General features: G+C 38.1%; 1 protein-coding gene across 11 annotated transcripts in view; it reads left to right on the forward strand.

Moving 5' to 3' along the window:
• The window catches only part of RABGAP1L (RAB GTPase activating protein 1 like), a 705589-nt gene that overhangs the window by 565388 nt on the left and 116976 nt on the right, over window positions 1-23225 (forward strand). For 10 of the 11 annotated variants that reach the window (XR_004351208.1, XR_004351209.1, XR_004351206.1 and 7 more), the window contains one exon: window positions 1405-1533. Coding sequence is in view for 6 of the 11 variants with exons in the window: in XM_032641784.1 (XP_032497675.1) it covers window positions 1405-1533 (129 nt within the window). In the remaining 5 variants the exon portion in view is untranslated. Of the gene's footprint in view, window positions 1-1404; window positions 1534-4532; window positions 4652-23225 lie in introns of those variants that run through there. The other variant, XM_032641854.1, reaches the window with a different exon arrangement.

The following is a 23225-nucleotide window of genomic DNA, read 5'->3' on the forward strand; positions in this document are numbered from 1 at the left end:
TAGATTGTGGGGAGCAAGAGCAGAAAGAGGGGGACCAGTTGGGGAGCTAGTGCAGTGGCTCAGCTGAGAGATGACAATGGCTTAGACCAGGCTGGTGGTGATGACAACAACTCATTATGAGCAGGATTCCTCTGACTTCCTTATACTCTTTCAATGCAGTCTTTAAGGTTAATCAGTTTTAAATTTGAATGTAAATAAAGTAATAGTTTGAACTAGCATGTAGATCTGTGATTTCTAGCCACCATGTTTTTTTTTTTTTGTCTGTTTGTTTTTGTTTGATTTCTGCAGTTTTTGACAATTAAGTGCTGACTCTTAAAACACCTTATTTCTTTTTGTCTTGGCCTACTTCTGTGTACCCAGTCTTTCTCAATCTCTTAATTTGCGTCTCAGTGTTTGCCAGCGATTACTTATAGTTGTTTATTAAAATATTTATTGCCTTTCTTATTACAAAATCTTCACTGCAGGAAAAACAGCAAAATATATAAAGAAGAAAAAAAATCATAATCCCACTATCCAGAGAAACATTTTCTTTTATTTCCTTTCAGTCTTTTTTCTGGGTATACATATATTTATAAGTGGTGGTTATTTCTTAAGTAAATCTGGTAAGCAGTAGTTTTCATAAGAAGTTCAGTAGTTAAGTGGTTTGCTTCATTTACTGTTTTATGACAGTCTTTAAGATATGGGTACAGGACTTCCCTGGTGGCACAGTGGTTGAGAGTCCGCCTGCCGATGCAGGGGACACGGGTTCGTGCCCCGGTCCGGGACGATCCCACATGCCGTGGGGCGGCTGGGCCTCTGAGCCATGGCCACTGAGCCTGCGTGTCCGGAGCCTGTGCTCCGCAATGGGAGAGGCCACAACAGTGAGAGGCCCGCATACCGCAAAAAGAAAAAAAAAAGATATGGGTACAATTTCTTATTTTCTTCACTTGAACTGCTACTGTCACTAGTTGAAAAGTCATCCTCTCATTAGGTGTTTATTATATAATTCTGCTGTGCTTTGATTGCATTGTCTATGTCTTCAGCCAGCTTTGTAAAATATCCTTAAAATGCCTGCCAAGCTAAAATCACAGATTAGTCCCAGAGTTCAAAGTTTTTCCTTTTCTGGCATTTTTCTTTTTTTAGAGCCATAACATGGTTAGCTTTGCCAAGATCCACTATTCAAATCTTCAGGTAATATAAATTAAATATGTTAGCCTGTTAATTCTTTTGTCACGTCTAGGATTTATGGTGACTTATTGCAGCTTATAGTTAAAGAGGTTAGAAATCTCTTCCTAAAAATTTTTGAAGCTCACCTAGATCTTGGCTATAAAAGTACATTCAGGAAAATAGAAATTCCTTTTACAATGTATTCGTTCTGAATGTAGGTTAAAATGTAATTGATGATTCTTGGTGATTATTTTTTAGACCTCAAAGGAAGATCTTCTGCAGGCTGATTTTGAAGGTGCTTTAAAGTTCTTCAGAGTCCAGCTTCCAAAGAGATACAGGGCAGAGGAAAATGCAAGAAGGTTAATGGAGCAGGCTTGCAATATTAAGGTAAGATATATGAATTTATAGATAATAAAGGTGGAACTTGAATGCAGAATAACATGGCAGATTATATAAAACTCTTTCTCAGTATGTTGCTGGATTCTGACTGTTTAAGGTGAAATGGTGTATGACCTAGTTTCTCTCAGACTTTTTTGTCAAGCTGATTTGTATCTATAGTGGCTGTACCTTCTAGTAGGACTTAGAGTGAATTAGCAGGTTCAGGTTGTAACAAGAGGAAGACAAACATTTATCTCATAGGTGGGGCTCTAGAATGGGTTGCTGTGATAGTGGTTTCCATAGCAGCAGACTTAGTATTTAGCTTTTGCCATCTGTTTTAAGATTATTTAGGACCAAGCAAGAAAAGCCTGCTTAGGCCGTGCTTTCCTTTCTCTAAGGGACTTGGAAAGCTCTGTCTTGATCTACGCATTTCCATCCCACACCTGACAAGTGTTTGTGGATACATTGCTCCTTATCAGATGTCTGATATAAATAAACAAATTTTATAAATAAGTTAAAATAGAAATCTTTATCTAGAGAATTGTGGTATCAAGGTGAGATAGCACATTTAAAAAAAAAATGGAACCAATTTACTGATGTAAATTCTTGTACCTTTGGAATATACTAGGGAATCTTCTTACCTAACCATGACAAAAATATAAATTTGTTTTCTGAAAAAACAAAGATCCCAGGTCTTATGGACTTTACATTCTTGCCGAAGGAGAGAGTCAGTAAACAATGAACATAATAAAGAATATATTTAATATGTTAGAAGGTGATAAATAGCTATGAAAAAAGAAAAAGTAGGGCAAAATAAGCAAGATTGGATTGATGGGGAGAAGGAAAGTTATAGTTGTTGTTTGGTAGTCAGAGTAGACCTCATTGAAGGTGAAGGAGATGAATTATTCATGGAGATGTCTAGGGGAAGAGCAATTCAGCAGAGGCAACAGCTAGTTCAAAGGCCCTGGGGCTGACTCATGCCATGTGAGTTGGAGGAACAGCAAGAAGACCAGTGTAGCTAGAATGAAGTGAATGAAAATGAGGGCAATAGGAGAGGAAGTTAGAGAGCTCACAAGGAGCCTAAAAATGTAGGTCACTGTAAGGGTTTTTAGGCTTTGCTTGGAGTGTAGTGAAGAGCCCTTACAAGGTTTTGAGTAGAAGAGTGATAAGATCTGTCTGAGGTTTTAGAGGATTATAGTGCCTACAGTGTTGAGAACCGACGATAGGAAGGTAAGAGTAGAAGTAGGGAGATCAGATAGGGGGTTTGCAGTAACCCTGTTGAGAAATGATGATAGATTGACCAGGGTGGTAATAGTGGGGATAGAGATGGATTGGAGATGGAGGTGGTTGGAACCTGGGTATATTTTGGAAGAGAACCAAAGGGATTTCATGATGTATTAAACATGGGTGTGAAAGGAAAAGAGGGGTCAAAGTGATTCCACAGATTTGGGATTGAGCAATTAGAAGATAGAGTAGCCATTGATTTATTAAGCTCATTTCTTAAAATGTATTTTGACACAGACTTCACTTAAGCATAATACCCACTCTAACACTTTTCTGGTGTAAGACTTGTTTTGAATTTTAAGTTATTTGAAACTAAATTCTAAATGTTTCAAAAGTACAACTCAATGCTGAACGTAAATAGCTTGAGGAGAAAAAGATTACATTGTCTTCCAAATGAACTCTATATTCAAAGAGATCATATTCCAAAGGTATTAAGAAAGATAGACCTCTGAAGTCTTCATCCTGAAATGCACACTTTTAAAGGCTTTATGACTGATTGTTTTATTTGGCTAAGCCAGGTGACTAAGCATAAGCCACATTTGTCTGTAGACGTTGAAAACACAGTAGTCATGGTGCCTTTGATTGAATTTTATGGGTAGTAGGTTTGAAAGGTAGGCTTCAGCCAGCTGATTGTTCCAGAGCTGTCAGAAAGAAGTACTATAACTTGGGGCAGTGCTGTAGGGATCCATTAAAATACAGCATGCATTTCTAAGAATAAAAGAGTAGAGAGTTAAGAGGTATAGGTAAATGTTTTCGAGGGAAATCTAGAACTGTGGGAAAATAACTGAGAACAAAAAACCCAGGAAAGTGTTTTAAAAATATGAAATGTACAGGGAAAGATTTTTTTCCCAATATAATTTATGAAGCTCCTCAGAGGATGGAGGTAACTAACGATTGTCAAGCCAGAAACGTGAGACATGAGAGACACTGAAACATAAAATGTTAGAAGACAAGTTCAAAATATGATCTGAATGGATTGTTCCTGAGATGAAAGTGCTATGTGCAACCAGAGTGATTTATTTGGTCATGAACAGATAGATAGGAATTTTTTTTAAGCAATAATACGGTTGTTATTGAGTTTTGTGTTTTGTTTCGTTTCTTTTTGTATTATCTAAGGAGAGTACCTTTCTCTTAGATACTTAAAACAGTACTCAAGGGACACCATTTTAATTTATAGCATGATTGTGAGGCTGATGTGAGGTTTAACTGAAAGAAGGAAGACATAAATTGTACAGTATTCAGGGATCGTGCTGGGACTAGAACGTAGATCTCCAACATGAAAATTTAAGATTGTTTTTAAACCAAGACCTACATTTTGAAATAGCTTTTATATCAAGACCTTAAACATACACACGTGCACACACACACACACACACACACACACATCTGAAGAGATACTTACGCTTACAATGTATGATGCACTCTGATGTTTTTCTTCTACTATTCCATTTTAAACTTCTACCCTTCCCTCTGCTAGTCACAACCCACTACATTGATTTCACAGCAGCTTGCAGTTTTGAAAAAGCACTCAGGCCTGTTCCACTGTCGGCCCCTCCTACCCCTTCCCCATTCTGATATGCTGTAACCCGTGAGAGGTTGTGGAGGATGAGGTGTTACACTGAATAATGAAAGTGGGAGTGTGGTAAGGATGTGAGTCATCATGCCATCATTACAGCAGCATGTGCTGGGAACTGGAAATGTTAGGAAATCGTGGACTTACAGAACACGGCTGCATGTTAAAGCATTCACAGACAAAGGTGACTGCAGACATGGAACAGGCAAAAAAGTTGGAGCTCATGATTTCTTATCCACAGCCTGTTTAACAATAGAATTTCTGTCAAAGGTAACACATTTTTTTTGGATTTTAATTATCTCTATAGGATTTGTGTACGGTCGTATAATCTTGGAATGGACATGTTCGCGTTTAATTATCCTTGAAAATGAATCACTTTCCTCTAACTTTAAGGAACTAGATGACCCAGTTATTTCAGTAAACTGACTGGTTTTAAAATAAATGCAACTGTTACTGGTAAAAAATAAATTGTTACCTCTGTGTGTGGATAACAGGATTTATTAATAAAGCACATTGGATTGGGTAAATAACTTTATTCTTCTGAAACCCGTGTGACATTAAATATCAAGAATATTTTTCGGTGTTTATTTTTTTCTAATTTACTAACATGACTTTAAATCATTCTGATATCCCTTCTGTTCCTGTGATCCAGCCAAGCTAAAATGAGAAAATACATTCACCCATCAGACTTTACTTTGAAAAATAATGTGGTTACTTAATATATGAATATCCTGCACTTTCACAGGAAGGCAACTTTGGTTGAATATCGTTATTCAGTTGTTAGCTTATAGTTTAAAATTTTGCTATTGCAGAGCTTCTTAAACTTGGATCTTGGCTTCATGGACTCTGAGTCACTAGAAATTTGACTTTCTTTATATAAGCGTTTAAGCATTTTGTTTTTCCTGGTGAGAAAATATGTAGCTTTTATTAGATTCTTAAAGGGAACTCAGTGACTCAAAAAAATTAACTTTTGTGCTGTGGGATCATCTTAAGCTTGTTAAGAAAATTGATATTTCTTTAGAGTATAAGAATTTATAAATGTGATACCTATATATATTCAAGTTCATATACATATAACCTTTATAATTTTTCTTGATCTGTTTTTTTTTACATAATTTTATTCAATATCACTCACTTGTATTAGCTTGAACTGATGAAATTACCATTCTTGTTGGCCAAAAACTGCCAGGTATTAGACATTGTATGTGATTTAATGCAATATTTTATGCCTCCTTATGTTTCAAATAGGTGCCATGTATGTAGATGATGAAATATTAAAAATTTGGCTCTTTTAAACATCACTGAGTGGGCACTGCTCTGGTAAAAATAAAGAGATGAATTAGAAGAGTAAAACATCTATAACACAATTTAGAGTACTATATATATAATACACGTTAGTTCTATGGCCATGTCAACCTTTCCTGAGAATTATTCTCCAAAAGCTGGGAAGCAAGTCTTTTTTTTTTTTTTTTTTTTTAAGTTGATTTTTATTTGGGACAGTGTTACAAGTGCCACAGTTATGATGAACCTCATTAGTAGAAAAGTTCATCATATCACTCAAAATATTCTATTGGTAGATCTTCATAATAGAATGTTTTAAAAAGTAAAATAGCCTATTGTGTTTGTATTTTATTAGTAAAATAACTTGAACAATATTAAAACTGCAAAATCTGACATTAAACTAAAACAAGAGAATTAGGAAAGATAGGTCATTTATTGAGTAGCTACTATGTGCCAGGAACTATGCACAAAGACTTCTCAGAGGAAGTAAGATTTAAGATGAGACCTGAAGGATTAGCAGGAATTAAGGAGTATATGGAGGAAGGGGGAAGGAAGTTCCATGCAGAGAATATGCAGAGGCCCAGAGGTAAGAAAAGATGGAGCTGTCCAAGACTTAAGTGCAGTTCATGACTGGAGAATAGGGCTCAAGGACAGAGGGAATGAGGGGAGTAGATAGAAGACTTAGAGAGGTAAGCAGGAGCCAAACAACTGGTACAGAGCCACGTAAGCCTGTAATCCAACGGTAAGCAACTTGGATTTTATCTTCAGACAGGGGCAAGTATTGTGGGTTTTTAAAGAGGAGACAGAAATGATCAGATTTATGTTTTAGAAAGGCTATTCTGGCTGGTGTGTGGAGAATAGATTAAAATGGATAAGATTAGATATTGGTAACAGACCAATTCAGGGGTGGTTGCAGTAATCCAGTTGAGAAGTGACCAGACTATTGTTATGGGCTAAAGAGATGTGGACAGATTCCAGAAATATTCAAGAGATAGAATCAACAGATCTTAGTGATTAAATGAGAGCACTAGGGCAGAGAAAGAGAGCCGAGATCATGCTCAGGATTCTCACTTAGGCAACTTGGTAGTAGTCACTCTATGAAGGGGAACACACAAAGGAGAACAAATTGCAAGGATAGAAGATAATGAGTTAAGTGTTGGACATGTTAAGTTTGTGGTGTATATCTACAGTCTCATATCCAAGTACGTAAAAATATCCAATAAGCAGGTGGATATGGAATGGAAATCAGATCTGAGCTAAAAGTAGGCATTTGGATGTCATCAGTATTTGAACCATGGGAGTGGGTGAATTTTCAGAGGATCAGAGAGAAGGGTTGAGGGTAGGTTCATTAACATATAAAAGATGGGCTGAGGAACAGCAGCTAGTGAGACTGAAAAGGCAGGAAGAAACCCAGAATAGTGTGAAGTGTGAAAGCTAAGGGAAAAGGTATATTTTCAAGAAGGAAGAAGTTGAACAATGTCAGTGATGCTTAGAGGTCTCATAAGGTACTGAGAGTGGAAGTGGACATCATGCAACAGTTAATGAAAGAGGTTTCTTTGTGGGCTTAATGACAGTAGTTTTAGTGGAGTGATGACGTATAAAAGCCAATGATGCAAGGAATAAACAGGAGGTGAGTAAATGGACAAAGGAAGATGAGACAGCTCTTCTAAGGAGGTTAGTGTGGGGAGACAATGGAAGATGGAAGAAACAGCCAGCAAGCCTGAGAGTAAGTACAAGAGAGAGAGAGATAAGCAGACATGAGGTTGAGATGAATTTTTGGAGGATGGGAAAGATGGCTTTAAATGCTTAAAAAATGCTCAATGAGTCAATTTCTTCATTGAGTACCTACTATATGCCAGGCACTGTGCCAGGTCCAGGAAACACAAGGTTGAGCAAAAGCACATACACTCCCAGAGCTCATGGAGCTTATATCATGCAGAAGATGTTAATTATATAATTGCCATAATAAATGTATAATTACAAAGTGAGACACATGCTCAGAAGAGATATAATAAAGATATATGGAGAACAAAGAGCAAAGGAACCTGACTGGCTCAGTGGTTTAGGAAAAGCTTTCTTGCACTGAGATTATAAGGCATTTCAGACTGAAGGAAGCATGTGTAAACCCTGTGGGGTGGGAGGGAGGATGTTTAAGAAACTAGGAGATGGCTCAAGGAGTGATGAGGGTTGATATCCAGGGGCCGGCCAGACCATCCCTCTTCAGATAAGAAGGAAAGACCCACAAGAGAGAAGTTGAAGATTCAATAAAGAAATTGGAATATATCAACAGAGACAGACCTCAGAGGAGATAAAGGATTAGACTCTAAAGAATGTACTTTTCTTCCATTACAGCAGGAGGGAATAGATGGGGATAAAGACAAATGTGCAGGTTAAGTAAGGTAAGGTAAGGTGAGGAGGAAAGAAATTGAGAATATTCCATTTGAAGGTTTCTCTTATTTCTATTAAGCAGGATCTAGAACTAAGGGAATGTAGTGGAGCTAGAGAGTCAAAGAACATGGACAAACTTTTAGATATTGCAAAGAATGGAAGAACTAACTGGGAAAACACAAAAGAACTGTTGGGCTGAATTGTTGGAGGTCATGAATTCATAGTGGCAAAAATGTGCAATGTTTTGGGAGTTTCTCTAGAAATACCCAGCAATCCAAATGTACACATGAAGAAAGCAGTTACTTTCACCTATAGTTGAGGTTTGCCAGCATGAGACAAAGGAAGGGCAGTGGGACCAGGGTGGTGGTGCACTAATAAACCAGACCTTGGGGATACGAGAGGGAGGAGTAAAGGGGGAATCTCTGATTTGTAGCTTTTGCCAATTTCCAGGTAAAATATGGCCAATTTCAAGGTACCAGTGACTTAACAAGTGGCACACAATTTGTGAATATTAAGTCACTTCTTTTGGACTGGTAGTTGCTAACCCCAGCACGCTACAGGGTCAGGGAGATGAGGCTAGTAGCAGGAGAGTGGTTGACATGATAGATAGTGGAATAGAACTAGTAGAAGAGAAAGCGAAGACAGATAGGGATTGAGAGACTGCAGGACAAGGGGGTGAGGGAGAGGTACCAAGGATTGAACTCTAAGAACACAGAGAGCGGTGGAGGGGGACACTAAATGACTTGTTGGTGATAGCCCAAGAGAAGTACATCTTTTCTCCAAAACCACTTATATTTTAAGGACAGTTTAGTGACATTAGAAGATAACACTGACCTGTGCTCAAAATTTTCAGTTGGTAGCTCAGGTTACTTAGTGTCAGCAAAATCAGGCCAATTGCTATTTTGCCATCTATGGCAAGTTCCTGTGATTTGCTTCTCTCTGTCCTAATGACGTTACCACCATCACTACCATTTTACTCTCATCATAGAGATTTGAAATGCATTGTAGGAGGAATAAACAAAGATGGCAGAGGCAGTAAGAGTAAGGGAAATAAGAGGAAGAGGAGGGCCCTAGCGACTGAAAACAAAGTCCTGCCCTAGCATCTTCTTCTTTCACACCAAAATTGTCTTCCTAACCCATGCTACAGAGGAGGCCATCATTGACTGTATGTTACCATGGTAACTACCTGCCTCAGAAAACTCTAAGCTCTGCTCCAGCTCAGTTATCTATGTATTGTGACAGACAATTATCCACTCTCCCAAAGTGGATTAATACAATTTGATCTTGCCTCTCACAAGTCATGCTTTTAATGGGATAGAGGTAAATTCGTTTATCTAGAGATTTAATATTTTTCTCTCTCAGACCTCCATGTTTGTAACCATGGATTTGAATTTAACTGTTTGAAAATAACTTTCACACTAGAGCAAAACTATGAAGAACATTTGTATTAAGAGCAGTGTACCTCTAATTTCTTCATGCTGTTTGCTATTTCTTTCTGGCTATTGTTGCTATGTATAAACAAGAATGTAATGTCCCAAATAGAGGCTCTTTTTGAATTAGCAATGAGGCCACACAGAGGCTTTTGTTGACTCTGTGAATCTAAAATACGTGCCCTAATGTGCGCCGTGGAAAGGGTTCATTTTTAATGGAACCACATTTCATGTTCCTTTCCTATAAAGACCTCTGCACATTGACAGCCACAATTTGGACTATTTGGTTTAGAGTGTCATAATCTTCTCCCAGGCAAATGTTAATTTTGTTATAGGCTACAGTGGTGTGATAATTAACAAACTGATAATGAAGTAGTTTTTATATCAAAACAGTTGCTTCATTTTTCCTCTGAGGCTTCTGTTAACATTGATAACCCTCAGTGTGTCTGAGATTTGGGGCATTGTTTTCCCCCAAACAGGGATTAATACCATTTGATCTTGCCTCTCACAAACCATGCATTGTGGGAATGAGCAGAAAACACGTAAATGTTAGACATGCTCTGAAGCAGTTTATAACAGGTGGAGAAAACAGGCCAGAGCTCCGGATGCCCAGGCCTCAGGCACCCTGCACGTTAGAAAACTCTGCTTTTCTGTCTGTTCCCAATCATCTGGAATGCATTTGTATCCTTTATTACTTCTGCTGTTTTCTTCTACCATCATACCTGCTTCTGCCAGTCATTTCTTTTGGTTTATTAAGGAGAAAGCCATAGAAACATTTTAAAATTAACTTGATGGGTGAACCTGGATATTGTATCATGAACCGATCTATATAAATCATTAAATTGTCCTACTCCAAAGAAAAATAAGATAAATGGATATCAAAATTGATTTTTATATGGGCATCTCTTTTTTTCAGAAAAAGAAATAATAAATCATAAGAATAAAGCATATGCCCTTACTTGCATCCCAAACTTGGTACAATGTCGTTAGAGCTCTCCACATACATTAACAACAAAAAAGGACACTTCAACTGTTTCAACTAGTGGTTCCTCTCCTCTTAAACTTTATTCTTTTTCCCTGCAGCTAATTCACTCTCAGCAGTCTTCTAAAGACATAGTAAGACAAATGGTTATGCTCTTAAGTGGGAGTTTCCATATTTCATATAACTTTCTGCAGTGTTTTGCCAATTACCTCTTATCCAGTTGTTATGATTTATGTTTATCTGTATTGGAGAATAAAGTTAGAACTCATCTTCATTCTTTGGAAGCAGAGGCAATAAATAATTTTCCCATGGCTATTTACAATGAGAGCCACATCTCTTTGTTTTTTGGTTTTTTTTTAACTACTTGAATTCATGTTAAGATTATATTTAAAGTGTGCTTCACAGTTTGTATTTGGGGATCTGATTTAGACAAGAAAATAAATGTGCTTCTCTGTGCCCCTGTTGCTGCTCATTGGAAGTAATTTAACTTTTTTTAAATTCAAATTTAATTAATTAAATTTAAATTTATTTTTAATAAATTTAAACGTCTTAGGTGTTTAAAATAGGTTAGGAAGGCTGGGCCATTGGATCTTGGGGGTATTTCAAACACTTCAGCCACAGCTATGTCAGATGCCACTGCCTCTTCTCTGGGGCGAATAAAGTATAATTATATAATATTTACTTAGTTACTCATAAGCTCATGTATCCATTTAGCATTTAGCTGGGAAATGACTGAGTCTAATTAGTACTCTGAAGAACTTACTTATTTTACTATTAAGCCTTTTTCTCCCCCTCCCCCCTCAACCATGAAAAATTCTTTTCTTTTGAAATAGTGGAAGTAACATGTAAATGAGAATAGCAACCCAAAAAAGATAGTGAAGATTTTTAAGTGTTATTCACATATCTCCAACTGTTTGTCAAGCTTTCTGAAGCTCCGCTTAAAGGCAAACAACTGCTGAGGGGAAAATTATATTCCTTGCTGTAGTTGATAGTTGTGATTAAATGGGCACTCCATTCTTATTGTCAATTCCTCTGGCTTGGGGACTTTTTATTGCTGCCACCTGTGGGAGGGAACGATTTCTTTCATCTGGAATGTCTAGCCTGTTCCTTTTCTATGCCTGTAATCTATCCAGATCTCTGTAATATGTAGTTCAAATGGTTTTATCACCGTCACCATCATCATCATCATCACTAGTACCATTATTATTATGTGAGGGAATACTGGCATACAAACCACATGAAGAGGTGGTAAAACTTCGTGTTCTGTTGTGTCACTCAGGTCAGGGAAGGCTTCAGTTACTCAGTTTGGCACAGGCTCAGTGCCTCTATCAGTGTGTTCTGTGCAGCGTTTCATTCATCCTCTTTTCCAGGCACTGCGTTATCCTCTGTTATCCCTTGCCCTTAGGGTCACTGTACTTCCTACCAGCTCTTACTACATATTGAAGTTTCTCAGTAAGTTGGTTCCTAAACAGGCAGTACTTTTTTTTTTCTCCTGAGTCTCATGTCTGCCCCCAGTTTCATGTCTGTGGTAGTTTGTTAGGGCTGCTGTAATAAATTACCACAGACTGTGTGGCTTAAACAGCAGAAATTTATTTTCTCACAGTTCTGGAAACTAGAAGTTCAAGATCAAGGTATCAGCAGTTTGGTTTCTTTTGAGGCCTCTCTCCTTGTCTTGGAGATGGCCGTCTTCTCACTGTATCCTCACATGGTCATCCTGCTGCCTGTGTTATCTGTGTCTAATCTCCTCTTCTTATAAGGATACTAGTACTGGGAGTTAGGGCTTCAACATATAAATTTTGGGGACATACAGTTCAGCTCATAGCAATGTCTTTCTCATAGTCAACAGAATGCTAGTTTCAACCCAATTTCTCTGAAAACATTCTCTTCTGAACATGAATCATTCTTGGCAACCCTGAGCTGTATCTCTAACATCTGATAACACATGACAGTTTCCTGTGTTTGTCAGCCTACCCAAGTTCTTCCATTTTCTCCTAAACTCTCAGATTTTCTAAAATATCCTATTTTTCTTCACAATTCCACCCTTCACTTCCATCAGCCCACTTGGCTGGCAAGGAATTTCCTCTGGCATGCATGTTAGCTTGTTGTAAGTTCTAACTTATATCCCCTGCTCTGGTATGATCTAAATGCATTAACTTCCTTATAATCTTGTCTATCTATTGTATCATATCTTATACAACCGTAACCTCCCTGATTCCCCTTCTTTCCTAACTTATATACCCTGCTTTGGTATGATCTAAATGCATTAACTTCCTTATAATCCTGTCTATCTATTGTATCATATCTTATATAACCATAACCTCCCTGATTCCCCTTTTCTTTCCTAAAAGAGAGGCAGTGAGTTGTGCAAGGAAATAAGTTATGTCTTAGCAGGATGTCCAGTGAGAAAAGAAAATCTATTGTAATAGAATGAGTATTTTAAGCAACAACATAATTTGGATACTGTATAGAACCAAAGGACTTAGTTTATTTTCTAAAATTATTTACATAAAACCTTTTATTCTAAAATATTTCATCAAATTTTAGGATGGCCATTGTTTAAGAAGCCAGATCATAGACATTGCACCTGTGAGGGAAAAGTTTGGAAAAAAAAAAATTTGTTTGACATGGTAGGATCTTCTTAGAACCTTCAGAATTCATAGTTGGAGGCCCCTGACATTGCTTGTCTGGACTGCTATAGCTGCCTCAGACTAACTAACTCGTCTATCTGGCTTAAGTTTTTGTCTTCTGGAGTTTCCTCTACTCACTAGCACCAGAGTTTTCTGCCCAGAGAACCAACCTCCTTGTACTACTCCTCATTCAGAGAGCACTACTGGCTCCCTGTTACCTGCGGGGTAAACCCCACAGCCTTCTCAGCTTAGCACACATCCCCACTTTTCACATCAATCTGCCATGCCCTTTTCTGGCCTCGCTCGTCACATCTTGCGCCTTCTACCTGGAACTCTTACTCACCATCCTGAGAAAGTTACTTAATTTCCTTGAGTATGAGTTTTTTCGTCATGAAGTGAGGCTAATACCTACTGCACAAGGATGTTGTCAGAATTAATAAAGCTAAACATGTGTGGAGCACTGGCTAAATTATTTATCAGTTCCTTTTTTTTTTAAAGATTTTTTTTTTTTGATGTGGACCATTTTTTAAAGTCTTTATTGAATTTGTTACAATAGTGCTTCTGTTTTATGTTTTGTTTTTTTGGCTGCAAGGCATGTGGGGTCTTAGCTCCCTGACCAGGGATGGAACCTGTACCCCCTGCCTTGGAAGGGGAAGTCTTAACCACTGGGCCGCCAGGGAAGTCCCATCAATTCCTTTTGCAATTATGGGGTCAAGCAAACCCCTATTCATCCTTTAAGACCCAGAACAGACACCGCTTCCTCTGGGAACCTAGGCTGTTATTTATTCTAATTCTGGCAATTCCTCCACTAGAGCACCACAGTTGGAATTAAGAATGTGGTTTTCTGAAGCCATGTTGTTAGAGTTAAACCTTGGCTTCTCTATTTATTACCTGTGTGATATCTGGCAAGTTACCTGTATCTCACTTATCTCTTCTGTAAAATGAGGATTACATTGTCGGTACAATAGGATTACTGTGAGGATTAAGTGGGATAATATATGTAAGAAACTTAGCAAATGCTGTGCATCATTAGTATACAAAAAAATGTTTGTCATTGTTACCGTCATCGTTTTGAGTCAGTTTCTCTCATTGTGAGTTCCTCAAGAGTTTGTCTCTACTTTGCTCTTCTCTAGATGCCTTGGGCCTGGTCCAACCCCTAGCATAATAGCTGGATCAAAGAAGTCACTCATTAAATATTTATTCAGTTAACATATTCATTTTATTTTCCTTTTTTTTTTTCCCCCCTATTCATTTAGGTTGAGGAGTGTTGGGCTTTAAATCCTCTCTGAAAATACTTCTGGAAATAAACAGAAAAATCCTCATGTATCTCACTGAATAGTATTCCAGGTTTCTTCCTATAGAAAAGTGAAGTAGCTGAGTTTTTTAGTCTGAATTCAGCTTTAAGAAGGGTGTCTAGGGCTTCCCTGGTGGCACAGTGGTTGAGAGTCCGCCTGCCGATGCAGGGGACACAGATTCATGCCCCGGTCCGGGAAGATCCCACAGGCCACGGAGGGGCTGGGCCTGTGAGCCATGGCCGCTGAGCCTGCGCGTCCGGAGCCTGTGCCCCACAGTGGGAGAGGTCACAACAGTGAGAGGCCCACATACCGCAAAAAAAAAAAAAAAAAGAAGGGTGTCTATCATATTGTGTAGATTACAGAGTTCATGAATATAAACTTGTGAATTTTCCATCTTTCAAGACCTTTAAGACTTGGATAGAAGGTCAGCTTTCTTCCTCAATGATTGGGTAACCAGATGCCCTTTCTTATCTTTAACTATTCGATTTTTCAGATTATTATTTAATGATTTTAGAATTCTAAAAGGTTTTTCAAGTCTTACTTGCATAAACCTCTTGGTTGTCTATGGTAAAAATAACTGTTGAAAGAACTGAAGCTAAGATGTATATGCCACATCCTTTTAAAATAGGGTAGACATGGGACTTTCCTGGCGGTCCAGTGGTTAAGATTCCCAGCTTCCACTGCCGGGGGTATGGGTCCGGTCCCTGGTCGCGGAACTAAGATCCCACATGCCATGTGGCCAAAACATAAATAAGATAAAATAAAATACCAAATTAGTAGAGTTTATAATCAAAAGACAGCTAATACAGATCCCAAATGACAGACTAGTCTGTTCCTTCTTTATGTATGATAGTTATAATCGTGTTTTATATTTTCTGTGACATTCTCTTTATGTATCTCATAATTATCAATTATATTTTATTCTTCATAAACTGAAATCAAGGAATGTCAACAATATATCTGCCTATTTGTGCTTGCATACTGTATCAGTTATCTATTGCTGAGTAGCAAACCATCCCAAAACTTTCTGGCTTACAACAACAATATTTCTCACAATTCTGTGAGTCAGCTGGGTGGTTCTTCTGCTGTTATCTCTGGATTCATTCAGCTGGTGGGGCAGCTCAGGGTAGGATCTGCCTTTCCACATGCTTTTTCACCCTTGGCTGCTTCTCAGCCTTGTGGTCTCAGGTTTCCAAGGAGGCAAGACCCAGTGGCATAAGCACTTATCAAGCTTCTGCTTGTGTTACATTTGTCATTGTCTCATTGACCAAGCAAATCACCTGGAGAGTCAATGTTAGAGTGGATATACAGGGAAAATGATGCCAGGGGACATGATTGATTAGGAGCCTTTCCTGTAACAATCTACCACACACATGCATGGCAAATTTATGTTTCAGTACATAAAAACAAACAAACACCCCCCACATTAACTTAGTTTCTGATGAGAGGCTGAGAGTTTGATTGGAAAGGAGACTTCCTTTCCATTTAATATATTACTTTCATTTATTAATACTGTTTATTTAATAATATCCTTTCATACAGTTTCTTTTACTGGTATTACTTCTTCAATTGACAAAAAAAAAAAAAAAAACCAAAACTTTTTTCACCATGCAAGTGAGTGAGTAAACCATCATCAGTTTGGGTTCCCTGATAGCAGAAGCAATAGTTGCTTATGAATTCTTAATAAAACTTGAGTAGAGGTACTCTGATTACAAAGAAGATCCAGCCTGTGATACTGATTTTTATCATACATGAGAAAGTTAGGTTTCCAGAGTTCAGAGGAAACTTAAAATTTTTAAGGTTTTCTACCTCATACCTATCAAGAATTTATAGGGGATTTGAAATAAATATATTTAACTGTTTTATTTTCAAATATTTTGGTTTATTTCCACTGTGCTGTGTGTTTTCTATCAAACATTATTGATTAAAAAGGTTCAGATGACATAAAGCACTGGGGGAAGTGAAGAATACATTTGCCAAAATGAACATGAACGCCTTCTTAAGGCAATAGCACATAAGAATATTGCAATCAAAGATTTAGAGACAAATCTGAATCCCCTAAAATGCCTACTTTTTTGGCCAAAGTAGAGCAGCAGCTGGCCTTTAGATTCACATATTCTGGTTAGGAAGTTAAGGTTGACTATTGAAATTGATTTCTCAAGATAAATGTCCCACATTTTTTTTTCTGATAGGATGAGTTCACCCTCTTTAAAGAAAGGACAGTCTGACACTCTGACACTGAGCAATGAAAGTACGGTAGAAACAAATGAAAGTTTGCCACAAGATACCAACCTAGCTATTCAATGCTTTGCTGTAGGCAGACTCTTTCTTAGGACCTAGTTCGTCTGTTTGTGTTTTAATTCACCTCAGGTTCAGCTGTAGTCATTTTATCCCAACAGATGTAACTTTAGACTCTTAATGTGGGTGATGTAGTTAAACTCATCTTAATGTAAATTTTTCAGGGTGGGCCATGCGTAGATGGTCTCAGGGGTAACTTAAAAAGAAGTAGTTTCACAGCTAGAGAAAGGGTAAAACTTTATGTCTTATAAAATAATCAGACCTTTAGTCAGTGTAGTACACAAGATCCAAACTGTAATGACTTTGTTTTAAATGGATCCAGGATCTGGGGAGTGGGAATGGACAACCAGAGAGGAGTTTGTATAATATATTCTCAATCTTATGAGGAAATGCCATTGAAAAATGAAGGAAGACAAAAGAAAATGAGGAAACTACTTTCCCCCATTAGGATCCACGAGTAGAGTACAGCGTTTGTCAGGAAACCTGCCGTATGAGACAGAACTTGCCTCAGTGCCCAGAGATATTTGCTGCTGTCTAAAGGTGCACAACTTAATCTTGCCTGCTGGCTGATGTTCCCAGCTGTTTTCTATTAAGTGAGCCCCAGATCAGATAAGACACTTCCCCACAGCGAGTAGGTGATGTCTCGAGTGAACTAAGTGCTCCGAGCACGTGGCACAGGGAGATAGATGGCAGGCCTATCGCAGTCTCTCTCCAGCAGCCCCTTCTCTCCAGCCACTGTGTCAGTAGTGTCTGCGTACTGGCCCTGGGCACCCACGCAGCCCGCTACTCCCTGTCTCCCTTGCGGATGTCCCTGTGTGCTCCTGCCTCTTGCCGGCACGTCCACAACCCAATTCCCTTTCTACAGCTTGCTGCTCCTACTTATTTCCCCATCTGATTCTGTGTAACTTCTTTTTTTCTTTGATGAGACCACTGATTATCATTAACTTTGTAATGATAACAGGCACAACAATTACATCTTGCTTCCCTGGATGGCTGGCGTGTTAGCCATTTAATCATCACCTTAACATCACCAAGTACTCTTACTGACCTGATTGTACAGATCAGAGAAAACAGGCACAGGATGTTTAATCTCCAACAAAGGTCACTTGGTTAGTAACGTGGCAGATCAGAATTTGATTCCAGGCAGTCCTGGTTCCAGAGTCTGTGCTTTACTTCCTCTTGTATACTATTTTTTGTATTAATCTTATACTATACTACATAATTTTTGAAGACAGTCAATTTAAATGTTGTTTAATAGTGCCAGTATTTATTGGTCGCTTACAGGGTTTAAGATTACTGTGACTCAATATGATTACATTACATTGCATCTATTCATTCTTTTGCTTAATAAGTATTTAAAATTTCTTGTGCACCTACTGTGTCCTAGTCCTGCACTAGGCTTTCTATACAGTAATAATCACAACAGACAGGATTCCTGTCCTCCTGAAGCTTACAGAGTAATGGAAGGGGCAGATAACACAAAGTATAATCAAAAGCTGTAATAAAGGTTGCAAAAGGAAGGAGAAGTTTGTTACAAGACAGAAAATAGTTAGAATCTAATTTAGATTGAGGAATGAGGATCAAGGAAAACTTGTGACATATTTTAAGCTGAAGCTCTAAAAGATTAACAGAAGCTAACCAGCAGGAGAGGAGTAGAAAAGTGTGCTATAGAAGATCTTTTGTTTCTGTCAAAACAGTGGACTAGATGTCGGTATAAACTCTTCTGGTACAGAACATCTACAACTTCTAGATAAAATAATTTAAAATATATATATATTTTTTTTGCGGTACGCGGGCCTCTCACTGTTGTGGCCTCTCCCGTTGCGGAGCACAGGCTCCAGACGTGCAGGCTCACCGGCCATGGCGCACGGGCCCAGCCGCTCCGCGGCATGTGGATCTTCCCGGAACCGGGGCACGAACCCGTGTTCCCTGCATCGGCAGGGCGGACTCTCAACCACTGCGCCACCAGGGAAGCCCTAAAATATATTTTAAATGTATGTGGCTGAGTGAGTGAGACAATAAGGAAGAATTTTAGGAGCCAGAAATTATGTGAAAACCTGAATTCTGAAATATAAGTAAATTCTAAACGTATATTTTGTTCTTTGGGCGTTTGCTGATCTCTGAGTGGCCTAGGTCTTGGCCTTAGCAGGCCTTGTGCAGAAGGCAAAGACAAATCTGGGACTTTTGAAAGGCTTCTGTTTCATAGGTGAGCTAGAGGGAAAAGCCCAGCCACTCCATATACCTCGTCTTCCCAGAAGGAGACAGTTGGGATAATCACCTCTCTTGGCTTGGTGCTTGAGTGAGTGAGAGTCATATACATCAATCACATTCTTCTATATGAAAAGATATTTCATGGTAAAAAGAAAATGAATTTCATTATTAAAAAACAAAAAACATTTCTGGACAGAGGAAATGCTGTGTGGGAAGGCCCTTAGGGAAAAATGCATTCGACCTTTCAAAACTAAAATAGCTTGTATAGATTGAGCAAATAAGTGCTGACCAATGAGGTTGGAGGTGAACCGGGAACCAGATTCTTGCAGGTCCTCAAAGCTTTGGCTAGGATTTTGGATTTTATCCGAAGTACAATGCAAATCTTTTTGAAGGGTTTTCAAGACATTATCTGATTTATGTAAGAAAGAATAGATTAGAGAAATATAAAAGTAGAGAGTTCCTCTCAAGATAGAAGCAAAAATCAAGCTACAGCAATAATACAGGTGAGGAGTAGATTTGGCTTGGATTAGGGGCAATTGGAAGACATTAATGGATTCAAGATATATTTGAAAGTAAAACCTGTTGATGAATTGGATGGGGGTTTGAGAATGAGTAGAATATAAAGGGCTATCCCCAAGCATCTGGCCTGAATAACTGGTTGTCAGAGGTCTTCTTCTGAGTTGAGGAAGTCAGGAGGAGATAGGGAGAGGGAAGATCATGAGTTTGGTTTTAGAGATGCTGAGTTTTAGAAATGCTGAGTTTGACAAGTAGGAAATGCAAGTGGAGACAGAACCACAATTTGACGTATAGAACTAAAGGTATTTAAAATATATTATATAGTCAAACTCATATTTGAATAAGCCAGTGTGTAATGATAATGGAAATTTACCTTTTACAGGCAATCCATTTTATAGTAAATTTACTTGAGAGGCAAATTGTTAAGTAGTAGAATTTTATTGTAATAAATACCCCTAAAATTCACATCCCTAGGATGCAAGAACTGGATATATTTGCAGATGAAGTATAATATTCTGGGAAAGACACTGTCAGAAATTGGCTAATTGTTCACCAAACCTATTTTCCTTTCTTCCTGCTGATACAGTTTGAACTACATTTCCCAGCCTCCTCTGCAATTAAGTATAGTCATCTTATTGAGTTTGGGCAGAGGACTGTGAGAGTTCAAGTGATGTACATTTATTCCTTTGGTTTGGCTGTTTAAAAAAAACAAAAACAAACAAACAAAATTCCATATAGCTTCCATGCTTTCTGTCTACCCTTTTGCCAACTAGATGACCTCAAAGTGACCTTGGAAACCACATACTGAAGGTGATAGAATATCCATCAGTCAGAGTTCCTAAATGACTACAGAGTTCAGAGACCTCCAACTCCACCCTCCTGCTAGCTGAACTTTGCATGAACTAAAATACACTGCTTTTATTTTAAACCACCAAGATTCTGTGATTTAACAGATTCAGTAGTTTGCATCACATTAAAAGAAGATGTCGATTTTCTTTCAAGGTGATATCAAGGACCTAATTTCATGTGCATTCATTTTTTCCCCCCATTTTTCTTCCATGCATGTTTGCTGTCATATGTAACCAGGCAATTCGAGTAGGTTAGGATGTTAGGAGGTTATATAGGGAGTGAGGGAATTTGAGATGCTTGAGGTATGAGAGAGGAGCTGAAGGATATAATGCCTCCTATTCTCCATGTAACCATATAACCATCACTCCTCCTCTGTCTGGCTGCATAATTCCATTTCAAAGATTTATACTCCTGCAGCCACTTCTTCCCACCTGTTGATAGCACCCTCATTGCAAAACAGAGTTGATGAAGACCATGATCGCCTCTCCCTTGCCTTGTTTGACATCCACATAATCAAATTTACACACTGGATGCAAAATAATCATAAAATTTAAACTGAGAAATATCTTTTTTTCCTTTATACATCTGATAATAGATGCCACAGGGTCTCTCATGGTAAACACTTTGGGAGAGATGCAAAATATATCAGAAGATGTGTACATCTCTCATAGGACACGTTGAAATCGGAACATCCCCCTCTGAATCTTTGGCCATTGGATTAGCCAGTTAAACATTCTCTTACATCACTTTCTTATAATTTACTTACCAGTCTGTTTGCCTTGCTGGACCTTTAGGACTCCTTCCCTCGAGAGAAGGTAGGAGGTAAATTCAGTTCCATGTACTAAATATCCAACATAATTCCTGGCTTCTTGGTATTGTAAGTGCTTAGTAATTCCTTGGTTAAAACCCAAAATGAATGGTGAAAGTAGTATGGTTTGTATCTGGCTGATGGGAAAAGTGTTCCTAGTAGTGTGCAGTATATGGATTATTTGCTGCAGAGAATTTCTTTTTAACCCCATCAGTGATGTGCCTTTAAGGTATGGGTCAATCAGCAATTCCACTGCTGGGCATATATCCAGAGAAAACTGTAATTCAAGCAGACACGTGCACCTCAGTGTTCATAGTGGCACTGTTTACAATAGCCAGGATGTGGAAGCAACCTAAATGTCCATCAACAGAGGAATGGATAAAGAAGATGTGGCACATATATACAATGGAATATTATTCATCCATAAAAAGGAACGAAATCAGGTCATTTGTAGAGACGTGGATGGACCTATAGAGTGTCATACAGAGTAAAATAAGTCAGAAAGAGAAAAACAAATATCGTATATTAACACGTATATGTGGAATCTAGAAAAATGGTATAGATGATCTTATTTACAAAGCGGAAATAGAGACACAGGCATAGAAAACACATGTATGATACCAAGGGGGAAGCGGGGGCTGGGAGGAGTTGGGAGATTGGGATCGGCGCATATACACTATAGATACTATGTATAAAATAGATAACTAATGAGAACATACTGTATAGCACATGAACTCTACTTAATGCACTGTGGTGACCTAAATGGGAAGGAAACCCAAAAAAGAGGGGCTATATATATATATATATAATATGCATATAGCTGATTCATTTTGCTGTACAGTAGAACCTCACACAACAATTGTAAAGCAGCTATACTCCAATAAAAATTAATTTAAAAAAAAGATATGGGTCATTATTTGGCAATTGAAAGTATTTTTATGAAAAACATGTTAATTATAATCTTTGTTGTATAAGGAATTTATCAAAATTTACGTCCCCTTTGATGACTATATCTTCAATTTTGTGTGCTCTAAAAAATCTATCGCATCATACAGTTGACAGAGTTTATAATTTTGCAAGAATTAGCAATTGCACATGTAGGGACAAGTTGGGCACATGCCCCTACAGGAGCTTTAAGGAATGCATTGTAGCCCTGTTGGTAATTGCCTTGTCTTCAGTTCCAGTGGCATATGGCTAGGCTTGGGTAAACAGATGTTTGTACCAAATCAGGCACTTACTGTCTCAGCTCAGGTGTTAGGCCAGGCTGAAGTTTACAGCTGTGCCCTGCTTTGAAATTCTAAAGCCATAGCAATTTATTCTCTGAATACAGTGTACCCTAATCTAGAATATGGCATTGTTGGCTTCTGGAATTATTTTCTTTCCCAGTCTATAAGATGATAATAAAACCTGTTTTTTATATGAATCATGATAAGCAAAGTGAAATTCAGTTCTGAATTGTTTGTAAGTGAAATAAAAGCTTTCATCTATGTAGTCTTTAGATGACAGAAATGTGATTACAAGTAGACCCCAATTCTTCTAGGCACATAGTGCCTAACCATAGTGAATGGATTAGTTCCTTTACAGAAGTCAGTATATTGGATAACTTCGGTTCCCTAGAATACTAGCAGTAGGTACTATTTGATATAACTCTTTCCAGGGAATTTTCTAGCTGGCTGGACTAAATTCCCATGCCTTTTGTGGTATAGTATATGGACTTTTATCTTGGTAGTGATTACATTTAAGTATAAAAGAAAAGCTTTTTTTTTTTTTTCTATAGAGAGCCTTAGGAAGAATTCATGATTTTGTTTATCAGAACTGAGGAAAGCTTAACCACTGTAATAGGTAGGGCCAAATCTAGGAGTATCTATATACCCACAGTCCCTCTTCTAAGGGCTCCTACCTGTAGCCTCTTCCTGAAGATTAGCAGCTTCTACGCAGTGCAATATAGGTGGCCACGCTCTGTGTTGCTTGACCTTACCACCTACATTTGACCTAAAGCAGGCAGAAAAAAAAACAATGTTTAAGCAGTCAGGCTGTATTGGAAAAACACCTAGACACCTGTGCCTTACCTAACTGATGATGGTGACATAGTAGGCTGATCAGATCCTCTCTTAGGAAAGTTTTGAAGTAGAGAGAATTATTGTAAGGAACAGAAGTCA

Source organism: Phocoena sinus, chromosome 1 (genome assembly GCF_008692025.1).
Source record: "Phocoena sinus isolate mPhoSin1 chromosome 1, mPhoSin1.pri, whole genome shotgun sequence".
In the NCBI taxonomy this organism is placed as follows: Eukaryota; Metazoa; Chordata; class Mammalia; order Artiodactyla; family Phocoenidae; genus Phocoena; species Phocoena sinus.